A 22,882-nucleotide genomic window follows, 5' to 3' on the forward strand; every position below is an offset into this window, starting at 1 on the left:
TTTCCCATTCCCTACACTGTAGCACGATCTTGGAGTCTGACTTTACATTTTTTTTTTTAAATTTCTATTCATATTCGAACATTTAAATGTTTGATCGCTAAAGGTCGATCTTTAGCGATTCGAACATTTAAGCATTCGGATATGTAATGTAGACCCAGATGAACACCTGGGTGGTATGGTTGGAATTAAGCCCATTAGTGTTTATAAAAAAGGATTACATTTTAAAACTTTATTGGAAAGAAATAGAATCCCACAAGTGAGGGCACCAGGCATGTACAAATGCGAAAGCAGCAATTATTGCAGGTACATGGATGATGGCAACTCCTTCACCATCAGGAACAAAAGATACAGAATTAATAAAAGATTCAACTGTGGTACTAAGGGTGTTGTTTATTTGGCAAGCTGCAAATTATGCTTGTGTTTTTATATAGCCAAGACCGATCGTCATTTTAGAGACAGAGTCTATGAGCATTTATATAGCATCAGAAAATCCAAATTTGAAAACGCACTGGCTAAGCACATTTATGAGAACCCACAACATAGTTTCACTTTTACGATCATCGACAAAGTGGAACGTGACCTCAGGGGGGGGGGGGCATTCTTTGAAATAAGAATTGTGTGAGTTACTATGGCAGATAAAAGTGAATGCCTACAACCCTCCAGGTCTTAATGACCTATGCTCATTAGCCTGTGTCCTAAAATTAAGGAACTTGCAAAGATGAAATATGTAGGGGTCTGATCAGCATTATCATCAGCTTATTTGTTCATTAATTTATTTACTTATTTAATATATTTAACACAAACAATGCATTCTTCCACATTGCATGATTATATTCTATCTTTTTTCATAAACATACGCTCCAATATATTGTACTAATCTTAATAAAAGGCTTTTATCAACATTTTATAGGACTGTTTTTAAAAAGTTTTAAAATATTTTCAAACACATCTTTTGCTCTTTTATTAGTATAAAGTTTGCCCTTTAGAACAATTTTTACAGGTTATTCATTAACTTATATTATTTCATGGTATGACATTAATATTTGCTATTTTTTATTCACAGTTTTTACTGTTTCAGATTAAATTTTTATGTGTAATGAACTGTATTCATTTATATGATCATCAAACTTCCTTTAAGATGAACTGCACCTTTAAGCTTTTAATTAATTCATTAAGGCGGCCATGTGATTATTTCAAATATTTAAATATGGCAACCTTTGTTTGTTTGATTAGTCTGAAGAAGTCTTGCTCATTGAAGCAAGACAAAAGCACTAACTTTTATCGTTTTTTTGTCTTGGAATAAACCTGGTATTTTGTTGGAACTATGGAAAATGCATGTCTGATAGTTTGTAGTGAGGATCTAGGTGCAGAAAGAGATGGAGTTCGTAGAGAATGGTTACACATGTTGTCAGAAGAGTTGTTTTCATGGCATTTGGCAGAAAGAAGGGCAAGGAATCCAAGGAGAATCTGCTTGAACCAACTGTTGCCAAGAAGGTGGTTTTAATTGGAAGCTATTTGGTCTTTAATTGTAAGACAGTGGTGTTCATACGACAGAAAACTGTTAAAGAATCTACAAACTGAAGAAAGGATTACATGAAGTTTAAAGGTGTTAACTTGTAGATACTACATGACTATGGGGAAAGCATACACAAAATGGGCCAAAAGTACACCTTTGCGAATAGTAGACCTGGCAATGGCAGAGAGAAGGGGTGAGACCTTAGGAATGAAAGCTGAGACACAGACTGAGCCAGAGACCTAGATATTTGAAGGAGGCAATGGTTTTAATGGTGTTAAGGTCAGATATTCAGAGTTCTTTTGGGGCAATTTGACAGTTTTTTGGGGGATTCTGAAAAGCACTGTATTTTTTTTTTTTTTTTTATGAAGAGTTAAGATGATGGTTGTAGTAACCAAAGCTGAAGTTTATGTAGGTCTTACTGGAGTTGGGAGTGAATTACAGAGTAAGAGGAGTTTTGACCTGTAAATGACAGTCTCAACAGCATGAAGAAATAAAAGAAGATGTGGGATATCATAAGGTAATTTGTTAACAAAGCCGGAGTAGAGAAGGGGTATAGAAGGGAGCCAAGTGAGAGCCCTTTACAAAGCTGGGCTGAGCCACAAAAGGCTACACTCATTTCAATTTGGAAATTCCTGAACCACGGTAAGAAATCATTGTTGATTCTGTCAGAGTATTTTAAAGGTTGTTAGCCCACCACAGTGGAATAGTGTACACTGAGGTGAATACACTAGTTCTTGAGATCACTAGCAAAACAAAAAGTATGCTAAGTGTTAAAAGGGACATGGTGTGTGTGTGAGTGTATTATGTTCCTTTTTTGGGCTGGGGGCTCCAGGACATTCTGCACACTTTACCTCAGGGGGCAGTGACTGCAGATTCAAAGCAGCCTCTTTGGGGGGGGGGGTCCTGTTTTACCTCAGGACAAACAAGTTCAGCTGCTCCCTACTATCAGGCTCTAGAAAGGAAAGAGAGGACTGATGCGAGTTTCAGGTCAGGGGTGAATATGCAGGGCTCTCATGCAGCCCAGGAATACCCAGTCTACTTTTCTGCCAGAATGAATGGACCAAAAGGGCAGAAGTAGGCATGCCACTGGGTAAGATCTCAAGGGGAAAACAAAAAAGTTGTAAAGTACAAACTTACACCCTGGAAGTGGACTCAGAAGATCCCAAGCAGTGATGGTAGGTGTGATTCTCCAAGTTCTTCAAGGGCAGTATTAAAGATAAAAAAATGACTGTAAAATGTGCAAGTTCACGAAGTAAATAGGAAGGTGTGTTTAAGGGTCTTTACAACTGTGTTGTGTGTCAGAGGACAAAAGACTTCAAGCATTTACAAACGAAAATGTTTACATATTGCAGTTGTAGTACATAATGAAAAACTTTCCCATCTCCACCATGGAGACTGAGATCCAAGCATTACTTGCCTTGGCAAGATTATTTTCATTAACAAAATATAACCCCAACACCATCTTATTTCTCTCTGTAAAATATTAAAAATGCATATGGAAACAATTTCTATACCATCTCATAAAAATAACTATCTCACATGCATAGCATGGTTTCTGACAACATCGTAGTACTGAAACTATTTTTCTAACCTTCCTAAATTTTACCATCAACAAACTCAAAACCCAGAGCCTTCATGCTACACCTATCCCTCCTAAACCTAACCAAAGCATTCAGCATGACACGCTACTCCCTTCTGCCCAAGAAAATAGCTAAAATGAACTTCAGCTCTAATACTCTAAAGTGGTTTCAAAGCTACCTATCCAACAGATCTCTAGCCATAACACATTACGACCTTAGTCCCGCTCCCATATCTCTCTCACAGGGATCTATACTTGGACCTGTTGCATTTAACATCTTAGTAAATATGTACACCTTTACTGAGAATACCACAATGGTTCAGTATGCAGAACACTAATTTGCTCTTCCAACTCCCTTACACAGCAATAAGTCACTTTAGAAACGTTCTCCAGATTAGAAAAGCAGCTAATAAATACACAACTTTTACTGAACCCTAAGAAAACACAGCTAGTCTTTTTTGAACCCCAAACTTCAAACAAACAAATCTCATCCATTACAATAACCTCACATAACACCAATTGAGTTAGCCACATACACAAAGCTTCTAGAAGTTGTTAGACAAACTACAGTTTGAAAAACAAAGACTGCATTATTTCAAAAAGCAGTAAAATATTTGGGAATACTTTCCAAGTCAAAACCCTACATAAGATCCACAACAAAACACTGCTACAACCCTATTACTACCCATCCTCCTCTGTGCATCATCTAGCCTAACATTCCGGTTCCTTATTACGCTGTCGCAGACGCAGGTTGTCAAATGAGTTTGTCTAACTGCAAAGCGCGAAAAGGCAAAATAGTGAAGTGGCTTTTCAGCAAATTCTTTCCCTGGGAAAGAATTTGTTTGGCCACTTTCGCTACTTTGCCATTTCGGCACTGTAGTGCGATCTCAGAGTTGGTATATTTAAGTAGGAGGAGTGTGGGGGGCAAAGCCCCCCACAGTAAGCAATGTTTTACTGTTTTTTTGTTCGGAACAGCGATTGTTTTCCATTGGAAAATAATCGTTCTGAAGTTTCGACGTTGTAAGCTTTCGCTTACATAGGGTCGATTATCTGTCGTTCGCTCTTCTGAGCATGAGATATGATAATATAGACCCTAACATTCCCACAACCCAGCCTCATGGGCTTGCAAAAAAAAAAAAAAAATCACACACTTTGCTGCTAATATCCCCATACAATGCACCACTGTATATGGCTCTACAAAAGATTAAATGGCAAGAGCTAAACACGAGTTGACTCTCCACCAACTAAGAAACACTACACATCTTATACAAGCCCTTCAAATATCTTTCCACTGTACTAAAAGTAACATATATAACCCTTCTCAAAATCTAAGATCTTGATCCCCAAACGAGCTAGAAGCTAGCAAATGTAAACCAACTGCATATTGACTCTCTCCTGCTCATGCCACGAAATTATGGAATTCTGTATCACCAGATCAAGTACTAGAATCTAACCACAATAAAATTATCTACAAAAATAGAATTCTATGCATCATCCAACTACATCTGTACTTGCGCAACTGCTCCTTTCAGATCTTACCAACTCCACTCGTGACTCGCAATTTACTTCATGCTCTACCTTCTTCATACATAAACACATCTGATCCATAACCAAGTCTTAACCCTTCCCACTTCCCCCTTTGCTTCTACTCCTGCCTTCTTCCTAAATATTTTTGAATCCATCTGCATTCCTCTGCAAACAGGCAACTACCCACAGCACTACCATGAAGACTACTGATCTCTTTCTAAACTTTAATATGTGCTCATGTCGTATGTAAGGTGTTGTATCGGTTTCTAAACTGCTATGTTCAGCAGTATACTGTGCATTTTATCACTGTTTTTGAAAAGCTTTACATCAAATACCTTGGAACTTTTGTCCTAGGCCACCACTAACAACTTGCTGTTAGTCAGACTATGTCGGTTAAGAAACAGAATGAATGACATGCACAGCATGATGCAGTCATTATAACTTACAAGAAACTACAAACATCATGGATAAAGACAAAGTACTACTGACACTTGTCTTCTGTACACATTTTTAATTAGTTACTTCACCTTTGCTGAAAATCCACAGCTGCTGCACTTGCCCAACATCCAAAGTACCTTCCTCTCAAAAGACATTTAAAAGAAAATAATGAAAGACTTCAAGCATTCATTATAATTCTCAGATGGGAACATTTTTTTGAACTTGATAAAAAAAACAATCGCTTACATCAGATTAAAAAAAAAATCTCCACTTACTCAATCAGTTTTCTTTCTTTATTCTGGCCACTTCCAAAATACTGCCTGATTTCTTTGCAAGTCTTTAACAAGTGCTTCTCAATCAGGTTACAGCACTTTACCTGCAGCAAGATAAAAGATTTAAAAAAACAATCAGGGATATGAATAGTGCGTATATTACAGCAGCAAACTACAGCTGTATGAGAATACGTAACAGCAGATGTCTGAATAACTATAATTTCTGCAGTACAACTCCTTAAACACAGAAATCAGCAAGCAGGTGGGATACTTGTCTTTCTGGTCAGATTTCCATCCAGAGATATTATGTCTCCAAAAGTGGAGATGGCCTCTTTCCTATATTATCAGGATGACGCTCCGTAAAAAAGGGGGAGCAGCCTATGACCTTTTGAAGGTGACTTTTTCCAGAAAAAAAAAATCAATAAATTTGGAAGCAACTAGGATGCAGTCATACTAAGCTCTCTTTTCAACCTCTGGAAAGACCTAGCCAACCCACATCGTGTCCTAGGATGATGCTGAAAGTCCAGAACTATTCACCTATCCTACTCTCTTTCTTCAAGAGCTGGGGAACTAATGGAACTAATCTTGCAAACATTATCCTATGACAAGAGGATAATGGCTGGGAGTCTAATATGCAATAATTATACTGTTACTTAAACATTTATGATGACTATACTGACAATTCAACATGTAAAGAAAACTAAAGCAGTTTGTTACTTTAGGTGTATAGCCCGACTCAAACTGTGGAGGAAATTACAAAACGTAATGAAAAAAATAAACTTGGTATTTTTACTCTGCTCCTAAACTGCACATCCAGTTTGTAATGTCTGTAGAAAGCGTGGAATTGTTTAAGGTAGCTGCTTCCAAAATACTGCCAGAATTCTTTGCTTGGTGATAGATTTCTAAAAGATGATACTATGGTGGCTACTGCTCTAATAAAATGAGCCCTCACTTTCCTATTGAAGTGTTCTGCAAATGTTATCATAAAAGGACTTGTGACTAGCTATATTATTTATTTTTTAAAAATATAAGATCTGTTAAATACTGGTACACTTTGCTTGGCTAGGATAACAGAACATTGAGCAGTCTTGCCTGAATGTCTTGGCCACCTTAGTAAATATTTTAATTGCCTAAGCATATTCAAAGCAGTGTCCTGCATCCTCTTCGTTTTGAGATCTAGTGCAGAAAAATGGGCAACTGAATTGCTTAACATGATAGATGCAAGACCACCTCTACTATAAAAGAGGAGATGATTCGGGGGCTGAACATGTTTTTTTGAAAAACTGTATATGGCTCTGTGCACAAGGCTTGCAGTTAATTCTTTTGGCAGAGGTAATGGCACAATAAACTGAAAAGTGAAATGCTTGTGAGGATACATAAATTGCATAAGGAAATGGTACATTCCTCCCTGAACTCCCTCAAAAAAGCAGTGATTTTCTATGTATCTGGTTTAAAATTGGGATAACAATCAAGGCACAAATGGCTACCATTATATATTTCAGGTTGCTGCAATCATATGTGTGTGTGTGTGTGTGTGTGTGTGTGTGTGTATGTGTATATATATATATATATATGTATATATTTGGCATGCCTACTCACTTCCCCCACAAAAAGACAGACCCCCCTCTGTCAGACTAGGACAAAAATAAAATCTTTCATATTTTCTGTCAGACATCTACAAATAGCATGCTTATTTATCCTTCCCTGAAAGACAGCCAACTGCATATGCATTTGATGTTCCATGGTGAGGAATGTGGAAAAAAAATTACAGTATTGTTTCTAAACTGTTACTTCTAGCAAGTATACCAAGCCAAATCTATGGAGATCCTCTGTGCATTCCTCTGAAGTTTGTGAGGAAAGTTAAATAATGATATCATCCCCAAACAAACACACAAGCTACAGCAACCTCATGTGTATACCTCTTATGTGAGATGGTTTTAGATTAGCTGGGGTTCAGGGCAGGGGTGATTACTAAGCCTGTATCAAAATCCACTCGTATAGCCTTGGTGCATGGGAGCACACAGGTCCTCAAGAAGCTCTGATGACTGCTTAAATTGGGAAAGTGACAGATGGACCAGTTACTTTCATCCAAACAACCCCATCAAACAGTTATACCAACTTAAACGTACAATTCAGACAGGTCTGTGATAAAAGGGGAGGGCTATGTAATGTATGTCACCTATATTCCAAACAAACAGTTGCCACATAGTACAATATTCCAGTTTGCTTCACACAAATCACATCAATCCTGTAAAGCAAGAATAATAAGCAGTCCACAAAGCTAATCATTTTTCTTTCAAAGAGAGCCTCAGCAATTATACCTACTCTGCCTGTGCAAATCAGGTGTCCGGTTAAGTAGTCTATCTTATTTCTCAAAAATGGACACTAGCTTCTGCAAAGCCAGAGAGTGACCTGTTTAAAACTGAGCAAATGACAACAGGGTTGAGTTAACTCTCATTCAGCCAACCCAGTAGTTGTAGCAGTGTCTGCTGAGAATTCAGATGCCTGCCTGCCATGTAAAATAGCTCATCTTTGCTCCACTCAAACAAGTTGTCACAAATTAAATACATCCATCCATTCACAACTCCTTTTCCCATTTTTTGGGCATGGGGTTGGGGTGTGACTTCACAAGTGACAATCATCTATAGCCAAGGTTTACACCGCCAGGTGGCTAGCCCTGCCGCAGTAATTCTTCCACACCACACAGTCACACTTATGGCCAATTTAGAGAATCCAATCCACCTAGTGCATATCTTTGGAATGTGACAAGAAAATGGAGCACCTGAAGGAAACCCATGCAAATACAGGGAGGACATGCAGACTCTGCACAGAAGGCACCCTAGCTGAGAATCCAACTGGGGAACCTCTTGCTGTGAGGTAATAGTATCCCCTGTGGTACTGTGCAGTCACTTGCTACAAATTAAAGTATTCCATTTAGATGCACACAAAGCCACAATGATGAGCAACTAACAGTAGCTAGCCCATTTCCCCACACAAAGCCCAGGTAATTATCACTACTTTGTATGTGCGTACTTCAAAAGACCAGATTTTTAAGTAGAGGGTGAGGGACGGATCTTATTGTGTGTTGGTCTCACAAAAGCTACCCAACATAGCTCTCAACTCGGTCATGGATTTTTCTGCTCACACTACTGTAAAACTTGTGATTTTCTAGCAATTCATGGAGGATTATAGTCAATCAATAATACCAGACAAAGCACAAGATGCATGGTGCTATGCAAAACCTATTGTTCTATTAACATTTTAAGTAAATTACAGTAAGAGAGTAGCATATACAATTTATCCTTGATTTTGAACCTTTTGTTTCCTTCTTCCTGCTTATTTTACACCTTGCCCTGAACCTTCAAGAACCAAATAAAACACTGCCAAAAATATCTGGTTGACCACTGCCAGCATTATTTAAAAAAAAAAAATAGTAATGATTACACTTAGCCTAACCACTTTTGTCTTCACATTGTGCCATTCCATTCAACGATCCAGAATTCAGCAGAACATTTTGATTTTGTCCCATTTTTTTAACCTATGTCATGTACAATTTTTGATTCACTGTTAAATTGCTTAAGATTACAGACAGTATAAGCAGAAATTAGGGATTCATATTTTTATTCATAAATGCATGTTGATGCAAAACCTCCTGAATTCCTGACAAGTTGTTGAAAGGTATGCATCATGCTGCTTTATGCATACATTTGAGTACTGCAAGGTGACTGCTCCATAACCTCAGAAAGTTAAAGTCTAACATGACATGACCTGATTGGTCACCTCCGTTGGAGCACCTCCATCTCGGGGTGCCTGCTACATAGTTTGCATTTTTTTTTAAACGGGCTCCTTAGTTAATTATTTTTAGAGCAAAGAAACAATCTACAGCAATGCTCTAAAAACAAATAACTATGGAAACAGCACGTTAGCTGGCCTATGTGTAAGGCTGACCCTGGTACTCTTGTTGCATTCAATGTCCCTAAGTGACACACTAATATTTCCATAGCATAAATCAGAACATCATTCCTTTAACATTTGTGTGTATTTCCTTATTTCTACCAGTTCAATCTCCCTGTATCTTCAAGGAGGCCTGTACCCATCAAAACACAGTGCACCACATCTGCACAGTTGAAGTCAGAGATGTGTGGGACCAGAAACAGCATCATTGGGATGAAATGCACTTGAAGAATCTCAGAAGTAAAATCCCCTTTGATTGCCTATGTCAGAGGGATAACTTCCCTTTTCCTATAAAATCTTAATTACCACTATTCTTTTGTCATGGGTAGTAGTGTCCTCAAGGGAACAATAATATTTGAAGCCCCAAATGTCAGGTGTATTTTGGGTTAGGATGGCAAAGAACTCATTCAGAAGGACCATCTCCTGGAGGTAGGGACAGTCTGCCTGCTATGGTGGCCAAAAATATCTTGCTGGATGATGTTAGGCTAGACCTTTGTAGGATTAGGGCTATGTCAAGACTGGGCAAAAACTGAATTGTTTGCAAAGGGACCTCCTCAGCCTCTGCTGCAAGAAGGCTTAGATCAAGGACTTGTTCACTTAAGGCTATATGTGAATCCAATTTATTCTAATGTAGCAAATCCCAGGGCAAAGCATCTAACTGAAGACCCTGGGTGCAGCAGACAAATCTAATGAACTAGTAGTGCTCTCTCTCCTATCTACAAAACAGAAGAACTGCCTCTGCTCCATAAGAATGAGAATATGCAGGTAAAGTGTTTCGTCATGTCTATTGCTAACACTATTACAGCTTTTATTTCTGATCTTTCTAAGTAGTTTGCTACTGAGAGGAGGAGAGCTGACAGCAGTTAACCCTAATTGTATATACTAACTCCAGGATCACATTCAAGAGGGGAAACGGGCATATATATTTTATTTGCCACAACAGTCCCTGTCTTGTCTTGACCAACAGCTCTAGATGTCAGTTGACAAGGATGTCTACTTGCTGCTAAATTCATACTTACAAGGAAATAAACCACAGCAATAAACCTTATGATGATCACCACCTTAAAATATCAGGGCATTACACAGAAATTAAGGTACAAGTAAACAAAGGGAGTGAAATAAGGATCCTGGAATTAGTATATATAGTTAGAGGTGTGTGGGAGGCACAGCCCCCTACATTGGGAGATGTGGGGGGGTAGCCCCCCCCCCACCTACTTAGCTTTCATATTTATGAATCTCACTTCACTAAAAGCTAACAATCATCTTTTTCTTCTTATAAAACCAAAAGTAGATGGGCTGTGACCACCACACCCCCCTAACTATATATACTAACTCCAGGATCACATTACATTGGGGGAAAATGGCATACAAATTTTATTTGCCCAACAGTACTCACATTCAGTGACATGACTTTTCAGTAATTTGAACTTTCAGCAATTTTTTTTGAGGGTGAATTGAAATTCAGTGAAATGCAAAGTAGACACGCTCGTACACACACACACACACACACACACACACACACACATATATATATATATATATACACATATTTGTGAAGTACAGCGGGAGGAGGAACAAAATGAAGTTATACATAATAAAATATGTCAATTATCCAATTCACTCCAAACACCTGAGCTACAAAGACTACATCCATTCGCAAACAAGATCTGAAGTAATTCTGACTAGAAAGGAGGATTATGGGCAAGACTAAGAGCTTGAGTTATAAAGCAAAGTCTTTAGAAGTGGCCGAGGTCAGATCTAAGACCAATCAGTTGAAGAATGGATGAAAAACATTAGATCAAATATTTTTACTCCAAGCAAAAAAGGGCTCTGAAATGGTACTCCTTTGGAAGAATTTGTCTTCTGAAGGCACTCCTGATGGTTATCTTTTCTGCAAATTCTATGGGTCTCAAACAAATCTGAAATAAAAAAACTTACTGCGGATGTTGCAGGTCTCAAACTCTAAAACAAAAGCAAACAACCTTAGACAAAAAAAGAAAACATCAAAAATAAAGTCAAACAGTAACAGAAAAAAAGATTTTCTTCAACTAGACACTTAACCACACTTTGCAGGCTGCCTGGAAAGATCTCACGGACTTTTAACACAGAGTTTCTTGAGACAAAAAAGGAACTGAATGGTTTACTGCAGAACATTACCCTGATGGCCTCAGCATGGGCACAACAGTCCCAAAGGCTTGACCAACAGCTCTGGATGTCAGTTAAAGATGTCTACTAGATGCTAAATTTATACGTACAAGGAAATAAACCACAACAATGACCCTTATGATGACCCCCACCTTAAAATATCAGGGCATTACATAGAAATGAAGGTACAAGTAAACAAAGGTAGTGAAATAAGGAACACCTTTAAGTTTCTCCTCATATAAATGGCTACATTTTCACCACCACCACTTCAAGGTTGCTATTATAACCTACCTCAAAAAAAAAAAAAAAAGATGAAATGGAACTGCCACTTAGCTCATTCAACACCAAATATCAAAGTTTCTTGAAATGCTCATCAACATGGTACCAAACAGTCAACTTTATCACAACCCCAGAATGGTTTTAAAAGAGGTCAAGCAAACAAAACAATCCTGAAAAGGTTAACTCACTCTATTTATCAACTATGTCAAAGAAGCACACCATAAGCCATTTATTGGCCAAAGTCAAGAAACACCATGTGTTGTTTCTTGACCTTGGTCAGGCATCAAGGAAAAATCAGAAGTCAAGCAACAAAATAAGGCCACCCCAAGCCTATAACATTCAATCATCAAGGCAGAACAGAGGGGCAAGACAACTGCATCCCTTCATACTACAGAAATACATGAAATCAGAAAAAGCATCTCAAAGCAAACACAGAAAAGGAAGCCATAAACACTTTTTTATTCTGTTGATCCAACTCACGGATGGGAGGAACCAAGATGCCCCATAAAGTAGGAGGACTGCTCTCAAGAGTACTCAACTCAGGAGATCCAGTCTTAACACCAACCTTGGTGTCCCCACAAAAAAGAATGACTGGAAGGTTCTGAGTTATTGCCAATATGTCCTCATTCATATGAATGAAAACTGCAGTAGAAGCCATGTCTAATAGGCAATGAAGCTTACAGGTGAAAAAAAAATCCTCTAATAAGGAATACCCATATGCAGCCTCTGCCCCAGAAGGCAAAACATAACAGATTTATAGAAAATGTGTCAAACCAATACAGGGTAAAAACTTGCAATCACAACTCCATAGTACAATTAGAAGGGATAGGAACCCAGCCCACATGTCCAGGGAACCTAAAGGGAGCCAATGTGTGTAAGCCTTCCAACAGCAGCAATCACCCATCAACGGCTATAAAAACACTATGGAAAAGATCGCCCCAAGGCTCAGTAGGTGGCCACCAGTCTGGGACCATGAACTCAGATCAAATATCAAAGGACGACCTGTCACAAGCACTTCAAGGATCACAGCTAACCCACAAACAAGTTTAAACCACCAACAGGAAAAGGTCAGAACTGGTACCCAGAAAAAGCACACAGATTTAAAAAAAAAAAAAATAAAGCTCTGGTATATATAAACAAATGCAAACACAAGTGACAAGCTTAAGTGACCTAGACCATTCTGTAAGGTAGAGGTAGGTGTTAAAAGAATAATTTCCTAACTTAGAAAGGGTGGGCTAAGTTAAAGCCAAACAGCCAACAACCAGACACAACTATCTCACTGGACTGCAAGTTAAAAGTAATAGACTCCTCCACTGAAAGTTCTCCTCCAAGAAATTCTATGTCAGACAACTCGGCACTAATCATTCAATAAAATAATGCAAACAGTGGTTCCTCCAATGCATAATTTTAACCAGAGATATTCGGCAGACAGAGAACTATAAAAATGCAACACCTTTTCCAAAATCAACAATAATCTTAACAGCCTTCCACAAATCAACAACTGACAGAGGGAAATGGTGAAGACTCCTTAAGCATGGACAGTGCAAACCATACCAGGGGAAGAAACTTCATGATCTCACACAAGCAGTGATGAAGTGGGTCCAAAGACTTCTTGTATGCAGTATCAAACAAAATCATGGATACCACAGATGTCTTGGTCACAAAAACAGATGATATAGGCCTAGCCTACACCAAAAGCACTACCACAGCTAGAAACCCAAAGGGGAGGGAACAGAAAAAGCATAATTAGTGTGTGGGGGGGTGGCAAGTAGGTGTCTCCACATTTCAGCCATCTCTCTTCCCCTTGAGAACCCTACAGCAAACACTGCTGCAATACCAGCAGAGTTCAAGTCTCATCCATAACAAGTATGGTACCAAGTTCAGAAATTAACCCCTTAGTGGATCCCCAGGATAAACATGCTCATGGGCAACCCCCCCCCCCCTAGCCACAAACTGAAAATCCAGCACTTCAAAATACGTTAAAGAGCTTAGAAAAAAATATCTTCCAAACCCAAATATTTTTATTTTATTTATCCCTTGTTGATCATGTCAGTCCCACTATGTTAGTGGCCTCTCTCTGGGGAAACACAAGGTGGTAGTTATAGGGGAAATGTGACCAGGGTACTGGAGAATTTCCCTTACCCAGCACTGCTCTGAGTTGAAAATATTCTGGAGGAGCACAGGCGGCCCAAAGAAACAAGGTGGGAGATGGAGTCGGGGAAGAAATAAAGGAAAAGTTACTATTGAGACTGAAGAATGTGTGCAAGTTTCTGAGAAAATGTTTCAAAGAAACCTGTTTGCTGGAGATGAGTCAGAAAATGATGGATGTTTAGTAACAACCCTCCAGTCAGGAGGGCTGTGGGATGATTTACTTAAAAAAAAAAAAAAAAAAAAAGGAGAGGTTTCCTCAGAGGACATTATGGAGAAAATACAAAAGGAACATGCAAAGACAATCCAGAAGAATAGTGGTAAGATGGAAAAGAAAACATATGCAGAAAAAGTAAAAGATTGCAAAAGTGGAGTAGAAGAAAAGGAGCTGACAAGTAGAATGTGGTAAGTATTTAAAGTGAAGAAGACAAAGAAATGGACAGGTATTAAATGTGGGACAATTTAGTACCACCTTTGGGTATACAAGCACATGAAGTAAGAACATTTATTTTTATCAAAGCCATGTTGTGACATATTTCAGACCATTTTTCAATGGAAGATTTTCTTGGAGAATATGAAAAAAAGAGACCGTTACCCATGAAATCATTAAATGATAAAAGCATTTAACAGGGAAACAAAAAAGAAGATTTGTGTACAATTTTGAACAGAGGTAGAGACCGACTTTGAAAGGACACCTGAAAGCTTTATGTAAAGTAGTACAGGAACAGCAAAAGTTTATGACAAAAGGGGTCTATGGACCTGTAGCTGGGATCATAATATTGTTAAAAACAGGAAAAAAATATGCATATACTAAAGCCTGATAAATGTGGAGGGGAAATGGGATGTTGTAAAATACTGGGGAAAAGACAAAACAGGTCATTTGATAACTGTGACAAAACAAAATGTTAAATTTGTGGGGAAAATAGGGCATGATGCAAAAAAAAAAAAGTGAATTGAAATGTTATAAATGTAACAAATTTGGACATTTACGACTGGATTGCAAAAATGAAAACAGTAAGGAAAAAGAAGAAAACAAACAAAGTAGAAATTTTAGTAGCTGTAGTAGAAATAGTAGAAAAATAAGATGAGGAAAAAATAGAGAGGACATAGAAGAGTTCTGAAATAAGATAAACTGGGAGGGAGTAAAAAAAAATCTATTGGTAAAAGGGTAAAACACAAAGAAAATTTAAGGGACAAGTAGAAAAGAATAAAAGTAATGAAAAGGATGAAAAATAATATATACAGCTAAAGACTGGGGCCTGGTATAACAGTTAAGGCGTTTGACTCTCAGACACAAGGTGCAATGTTTCTCACCTTGGGGAAGGAAATTGGCTAGTCTTAGAATGACCTTTTAAGAAAACCCGACCTAGTAATTAGCTATGAATTTATGAAACCATGAATCTAAGGAAAAGGGAAATGAAATTTTTAGAGTTCTTTCTATAAATGTGAATAGTATTAAGAATATAGCAATAACAGGAATTTTGGAGTGCTGTAATACATCTCATGTACATGTATTTACATTAGAAAGTACAAACCAAGAAGAAACTTTGCAATGTGGAGGGTGTGATGTTCACTTCATAAATTATGTTAAGCACCTAGTTCATTAATAAAATTTGAACTGTAAAATGTGTGCTACAAAAAAATAAACTAGAAAAGAGCAGGTAGTCCATACGAGTTAAAAATAAAATATCCTTTATTGAAACACACAAACAAGCAATCCTTGAGTATAATAAATATAATCAAAAATATTACTTACTTATATAAAAGACAAATCCACCTCCATAGGTATCACAAGGGATAAGAAACTAAGAGTAATGCTACTCAATGCTAGAAGTCTAAACCTCAAGATGCACGCACTCGAAACTCTCCTTAGCATGGAGAACATCGATATCTGTGCATTAACAGAAACCTGGTTCAGGACTCCCGAGAGCACCCCAGCACTACCAGGTTATACCTCATACCATGCTTTTCGGCCCCAAAACTTGGACCGAACCACAAAAGGAGGGGGAGTATCGATATTCATCAAAGATACCCATACCTCTAGGTTGGTGGCAAAGCACGAAGCATCAGAGACTATCCATGTGCAACTAACAGTGGGTAAAACTGCCTTCCAGTTTATAGCCTGCTACAGACCACCCTCCCAAACCCAGGAACCCCACTCGGCCTTCCTGAGAACACTGGAAAATATGAAGGTCTCTCCGAACACCATTATATTGGGCGACTTCAACTACCCAAACATAGATTGGGAGCATTACTCTAGCTCCAACACCCTTGCCCAAAGGTTCCTAGAATTCATAAACTCAAATGCTATGGAACAACTTGTTACCACTCCCACAAGAGGGGAAAACATACTGGACCTGATAATCACCAACATGGGGACTCTATGCTCCAGACCAGAAGTGTATCCCTCACTGGTAAGATCAGACCATAAACTGATCTCACTGGATATTCACATCCCGACCCCACCCCCTGCCCAGAAAACCACAGTGAAAAACTTCTCTAAAGCAAATTTCACACTCCTCAAAACCAAGGTGGAATCCTTCAAAGCCCCCGGGCCTGTGGAAAATACGGCCCAGACCGCAGAATCCTTTATAAATGCATTCTATGAACACCTTCAGGAATGCATGGATCATGCAATTCCACATAAAACCAACACCCAATCCTCCAAAGGCACACGACCTGTCTGGTGGACCCCAGCCATAAACAAACTATACAATAGAAGGAGGAAGCTACTACATGATAGAGCAAAATCCCAAAAAGGGAAGGCATCTCTGATCAGTATTAGCAAAAAACTAAGGGCACTCATAAAATCGTCAAAGGCCAGCTTAGAGAGAAAAATTGCACAGGACACTAAAGATAATCACAAGGCTTTCTTTAGTTATGTTAGGAACCTGGGTGAGAATTCCCAGATATGCTCAGAATTAGTCCAAAATGACAAAAAATACACTGATCCCACAGACATTGCCAACATCCTAGTTGACAGGTTCAGCGCAAACTTCTCCCCCCCCTCCCCACCAAAAGGGCAAATATCTATCCCAGCAGAGTGCTGCCCCCGACATCTCAGATGCTCAGGTGGGAGCCGCCTCTCCAAAGCAAAAAACACAGCATCAATGGGACCAGACGGTGTCCCAGGCTGCGTCCTACATGAACTCCAAGAAGAGCTAAACCCAAACATGAAACTACTGTTCAATCTCAGCCTTACTACAGGATATGTACCTAAAGAGTGGCGTACAGCAACAGTGGTCCCTCTCCACAAAGGTGGTGCCTCAACGGACCCTGGAAACTATCGCCCCATAAGCCTGACTAGCTTGGTCTGCAAAGCTATGGAAAGGATCATCATGGACCTCATAAATAAAGATATTGGGGACCTACAGACACTGGATCCTACCCAGTTTGGCTTTGTTAAGGGCAGATCCTGCCTCTTAAACCTGGTTGACTTCTTTGAAACAGTCACCAAGGCCATTGACGAAGGGAAGGTGGTCCACACAGCCTATCTGGACCTCGCAAAAGCCTTCGATACAATACCCCACTCAGGCATTATAGATAAGCTCACCAGCTTAAATATAAACCCCTATGTCACTAGATGGGTTGCAAACTGGCTCAAGGACAGAACCCACATGGTTAGAATTGCTGGAGCCATGTCAGACTCCAAACCAGTTACAAGTGGCGTCCCACAAGGCTCAGTCCTGGGACCTCTCTTGTTTGGTATATATTTTTCGGAGGTACAGGCCAACACGAAAGGACTGTGGCTGACCAAGTTCGCAGATGACTGCAAACTGGGCGCCATAATCGACTCTCCAGCCGACACAAGCATCCTCCAAAAGGGCCTCATAGAAACAGACAACTGGTGCCAGAGCCATGGCCTCAAGCTAAATGCCAAAAAGTGTATAGTCATCCCCTTTAGCAAAAACAAAGTGCCCACAAATTACCACATAGGTGGTAATCCATTAAGTACAGAAGAAGTCATTAGGGACCTGGGGACCCAAGTTGATAGCAATCTCTCATTTGACAACCACGTGGCCAAAGTGGTTAGAAAAACATTTTATATAGCCCACCTAATCATGAAGGGATTCACATCTAGATTAGGGGAGGTCATTGTGCCTCTTTACTCATCCCTCATCAGGCCCAAAATCGAGTACTATGCCCCTTTTGGGATGTACCTTACCAAACACCTGCAGCAACTGGAAAGACCCCAAAAGTACCTCACCAAGAGGATCAAAGGGCTCAAACAGATGCCATATGCTGCCCGGTTAAAGAAACTCCAGCTCTACTCAGTGGCATACCGCCTGCTCAGAGGTGACCTGTGCCTGACGTATAAGGCCATGTCCAACCCGGAATTAAGGGACGTGCTGCACCTCAAAAAATCAAAATCCCATCGAGCTACACGCTCGAGAGACTTGAACCTCAGCACTGAAATAAATAGGACATGCTGGAGGGACAGATTCATAACCCAGAGGCTCCCTTCACTATGGAATAAAATCCCAGTCCAGGTTAGGCAGAGTCCCTCATTGACTCTCTTCAAGAGGAATCTTGATGAGTGGATGGGAGATCATAGGTTTACCCCGGGTATCACTTCTGTGTCACTGTTAGACAGAGGCACAGTATACTAACCTCGAAAAAGGGCATAGCAAAATTAATTTAAAATGGGTGGTGAAAGCCAAACATACTCTGGCTAGGCTTATAAATGCCCTAGGGCAGATAGCCTAGTATGAACCTATGAACCTATAATAAGGTTATTTGGAGCAAGGGAGTGGTTACAGAGTGGTTCTGTTAAGAGCGAAAAAAGCATTACAATCATGCCTTTAACCAAGTCACCCTTCCCCTTACTGTCTGTAATCAGACACTGTGCTACCTAAAACCGAAACTAAAATGTTCGAGACAAATTACAATCCAAGACCAGCTTTATTAACTCTTCACATATAGATTAACCAAATAATCCAAACTTTATTAACAAACTAGCTAATAAAAAAATCTACCACTAGACATCTATCAGAATACATATTAACAAATATATAAACTAAACTATAAATGTTTTTGTATCAAATACTTCACCAGGTTTCTGTGTCAATAAATTATAACATGAATGAACACTGTATAACTCAAGTGAAAACCTATGTAGGATAAAGATCAAAACAATAATTGCTAAGATGGAAATATAGTGATAAATGTTAAAAGTAAAGCAATAATGCCATGCAGATCTGTTATAAAGTGTGGCATCTAACTAAAACACTTCATTTGAATGTGTAAGAGTGCACTTAAAAGGAGTGTCCCATTTGAAAACAAATGTACCCTTATGTGGAGCCATCAGAAATACACCATACAGACTTAAACCAGCTGAACAATGTGCTTTTTACACTTGTGTGTAGAACAATGTTATGTTTAATAACTTAAACTGTCAAAGTTAATCCTGTGCAAATCTTCCTAGGATTAACAAGCCCACACAAATGGTTTTAAAGTAAAATATTCAACAAGTCGCCCTATTTGGAAACTAAATCTGTAAAACAAAAGGGCTGATGGAAAACAAATGTTGTTTGTGTATATAATATGCTACATGCGTTTTAAGTGTTTTACCAAAATAGATAACAGAACCCTCAAACCACTATCCCAGTCAGAAAATAAGGCAACTTCTCTAGAAGACACTTGACAAAAATAAAAAAAAAACTGTAAAAGGGGAAACAGAAACAACTCAGTAAACTATTATGACTAGTGTAGTGCAATATGTACATGAAATGTTTAAAGAAAAAAATAAGGTAGTAAAAAAACATGGAATGTAATAAAGTTATCAGAAAAAGAATAAAGAATTGGAAAAGAAAATTTCTTTAAATGAGCTAGATAAAGCTTTAGGGCAAGTAAATATAAATTCAGTTGCAGGCCCAGATGGAACAGGTGTGAAATTAATACAACTTTAAGGGATTAGCAAAAAAAAATTAAAAAAGTTGAATAAATGGTTAAATGAAAGTGTTCTATGTAAAATACAATATGTAGTGGGATACTTAAATTCAAATGTAAGGAGGAAGATAGATGAGAAGTAAAAAAATTGAGACCAGTAGTACTGAATAATGACTGTAAGATCTTTATGAAAATAACACAAGATAATTGAAACTAAAATAGAAAATAGCATATATTATTTAATATTTTTGTATTTATTTTATATTTGTTTACCAGGATACTCCAACTTGGTGGGAGGCCCAGAGGGAAAAAGCCCCACAAGATAGAGAAAAATCACAGTTGAAATTATTACAAGCATAATATAGGACAGGATAAGAAAAACAAATTTAGCTATAATATTAGTTACAACTGCCAAAGAAAAAGACATAGCTATAATAATAGTAAAAAGTTTCAACAAGAAAAATACTAATTACAGGAAACATAGCCACAACTGAGAAAAAATGTCATTTAGCTAAACATAGCTTGTATTTTATATATGAACAGATAAGAGTATGTGTTTGTGATTAAGTGTATAAATAGGAGATGAAAGGTTTACCTAGTCAGTTTGAGTAAACAGACAGGAATGCATTCCAGAGAGTAGTGTGGGAATACAGGTCAGTCAGGATTTAGGTAAGAGCAAAGCCAGTTCTTATACAGGTGGGACTTAAAGCAGTGATTTAAATTGTTGAGGGTTAGCTGTAGTTAGTATATGCTGTGGGGTCCGATTCCATTTCCTGGAGATACAACTGGAGTAAAAGAATCACCACAGAAGCTGTTAGTTCTTGTGACCTGTACTAGAAATTTGTCAGAGGATCTAAGCTGCCTTGTACTGGAATGAGGTTGAAGTAAGTTTTGGAGAGGTGGACACTTTCAGGATTGATGTACTATTCTGTGGTTTGTTGTACGGTGGGTGAGGGTAAGGAGGTTAGGTAGCTGTAGCCAATTTAGATTATACAAGACATTACAATGATATGTTCTATATGGGGAGCTGCCAGCTAATCTAGCAATTTTGTTACAGCAAGCTTTTAGTCTTGCTAGGTCAGTTTTATTTAAGTTAGTAAGGATATCAGAGGCATAGAGGAATGGGTCTTGGCAACAGATTCTCTAGTGAAGTCACAGACAGGGTTTTGATCTGTAGAGCGAGCCTAGTTTTCTGTGGACTTTAAAGTAGTTGACAGATGTATATCAAATTTCATGTTGTCAACAGTAACATCAAGTAACTTGCAGTTTGACATTGGTTCAAATTTTGAGTTGTTAGAGTACAAATGGAAGGGAGAGAGGTGGACACTGGACTTGTTATTTGAGTAGATCGTTAATTTTGTCTTATTGGGATACAGTATTAGGTGGAGGGTAGTAAGCCACGATTCTACTGCCAATAATGAGAGCTGGATTTTTTCTTGGAGTTAAGCAAGTCAGTGGGCTGCACAGGTAAGTGTGGCATCATCAGCATATTGTACGACTGTGGCCAGGTCAGTAGCTGTATAGAGCTGGTTAGTGAAAATACTGAAAAGGAGTGGATCTAGAATTGAGCCCTATGGGAAGCCTAGGGTAACAGGAAAAGTAGAGGAGAATTCATTTTTCCATTTTACAGCTTGATGTCGGTCTGAAAGGTAGTTATGAAACCATATATAGAACAAAGGGGAAGGGATGTCGAGCATTATTAATAACAGTTAGAGAAACTGTGGATATTATGAACAGGTTCATAGGATATTACTAAGCTACTGACCTGAGGGTCATTACAAGCCTGCTGTTAAACCCCAACATAATATTAGATGAGAGATATAGTCTATGCCAAGGTTTTTCTAGCAAGGATGCCCTATGTCCAGGACAGAAACCCGGCAGAAATTCAGTTTCCAATCCAGTCACCCAGAAAAAGAAAGAAGTGAAAGTTATGTTAGGAAACCTTAATGTTTGAAATCTTATGGGAAATAATAAAATAATATAAAAGTGGGAAAGTTTGAAAATTATGCATGTCAGCATACAGTAATAATAAAGTAAAAACATTTGTAAATGGCTGGTTAAACCAAGAGGTACACAAGAAGAGTAGTGTACGACAGGAAACTCCAATGAGTTGTACACCCTTTGCAGTAGTTATGAATGTAATAATATGTGAAGTGAAGTACAAATGAAAGAGGCAGGATATAACACCTGAAAGGTTAATTGCAAAAAAAAAAATTTGGATAAAAAGTAATAACTTGCAATTTTGGGTTTCTAGAGATTATAGGAATGGCTTTACATAAAAAAGTAAAGGTTTAGGTGATATAATAAAGATTTGGGGTGCATATTTTACAATGAATGAAATTTCTGTGTTAGGTATAAAGTTTGGGAATAAAGACACAAGTAGAATTCATTAGGGAAAACAATAGAAGAAATAAAGCAAATATGTCTTTTCTGGAGAACACAAATTAAGATTCAGAAAAAAAGGAGCACTAATAGGAAAAATAGCATAATTAGCAAGTGAATTAATGTTGCCAACAGCATTTGAAAAGGAATTTTTGCAGATAATTTTTCATTTATATGCGGCTCTATATTAAACCCAATAAAACAGTTTTGTGTTTAAATAAAGGTGGTGGCTTGGGGTTAAGTAACGCAGTGGTATACCCTTCTTCATTAAATTGGTACAAAGTGTTAAAGTACATAAGTGAAAAAGACGGGGAATTAGTACCAAAACTGTATAAATACAAGTATGACAAATTTTGAGGTATGGTTTAAAAAAAAAAAACAAAAAAAAAGAATAAAATGTAAAAAGCAAAAATAAAATGTTGCCAATAAAAAATATATTTTTTTGGAAAACAAAAATTGATGATCTAGAAAAAGAAAAGTATGGTACAAGAATATAATGGTAGAACATTACTATGTAAAACCATGGGAAAAATCTAACAGATGAAAAAAAATAAAGCTATAAAAATAAAAACCAAATGGTGAAATCAGAATGTCAAGATTTTTTGTGGAAACTGATAATAGATAAATTACCAGTAAAAGGAAACATGCCATATAAAAAGCAAAGTGATGGAATATGTTTGAATTGTCAAGAAGAAGAAACTAAGGAACATGTGTTTTTGAAATATAAGAGTAAAAAGTTATGGGGAAAACTAT

General features: G+C 38.0%; 1 protein-coding gene across 1 annotated transcript in view; it reads right to left on the reverse strand.

The window, feature by feature from the left end:
* Positions 1–22,882, reverse strand: part of TICRR (TOPBP1 interacting checkpoint and replication regulator) — a 3,405,639-nt gene that overhangs the window by 1,722,305 nt on the left and 1,660,452 nt on the right. Inside the window, exon 11 of the mRNA XM_044078205.1 lies at positions 5,336–5,436. Within this exon, the coding sequence (XP_043934140.1) occupies positions 5,336–5,436 (101 nt within the window). The remainder of the gene's footprint in view (positions 1–5,335; positions 5,437–22,882) is intronic.

Source organism: Protopterus annectens, chromosome 7.part0, assembly GCF_019279795.1.
Source record: "Protopterus annectens isolate FY-2018-M chromosome 7.part0, PAN1.0, whole genome shotgun sequence".
NCBI lineage: Eukaryota > Metazoa > Chordata > Ceratodontiformes > Protopteridae > Protopterus > Protopterus annectens.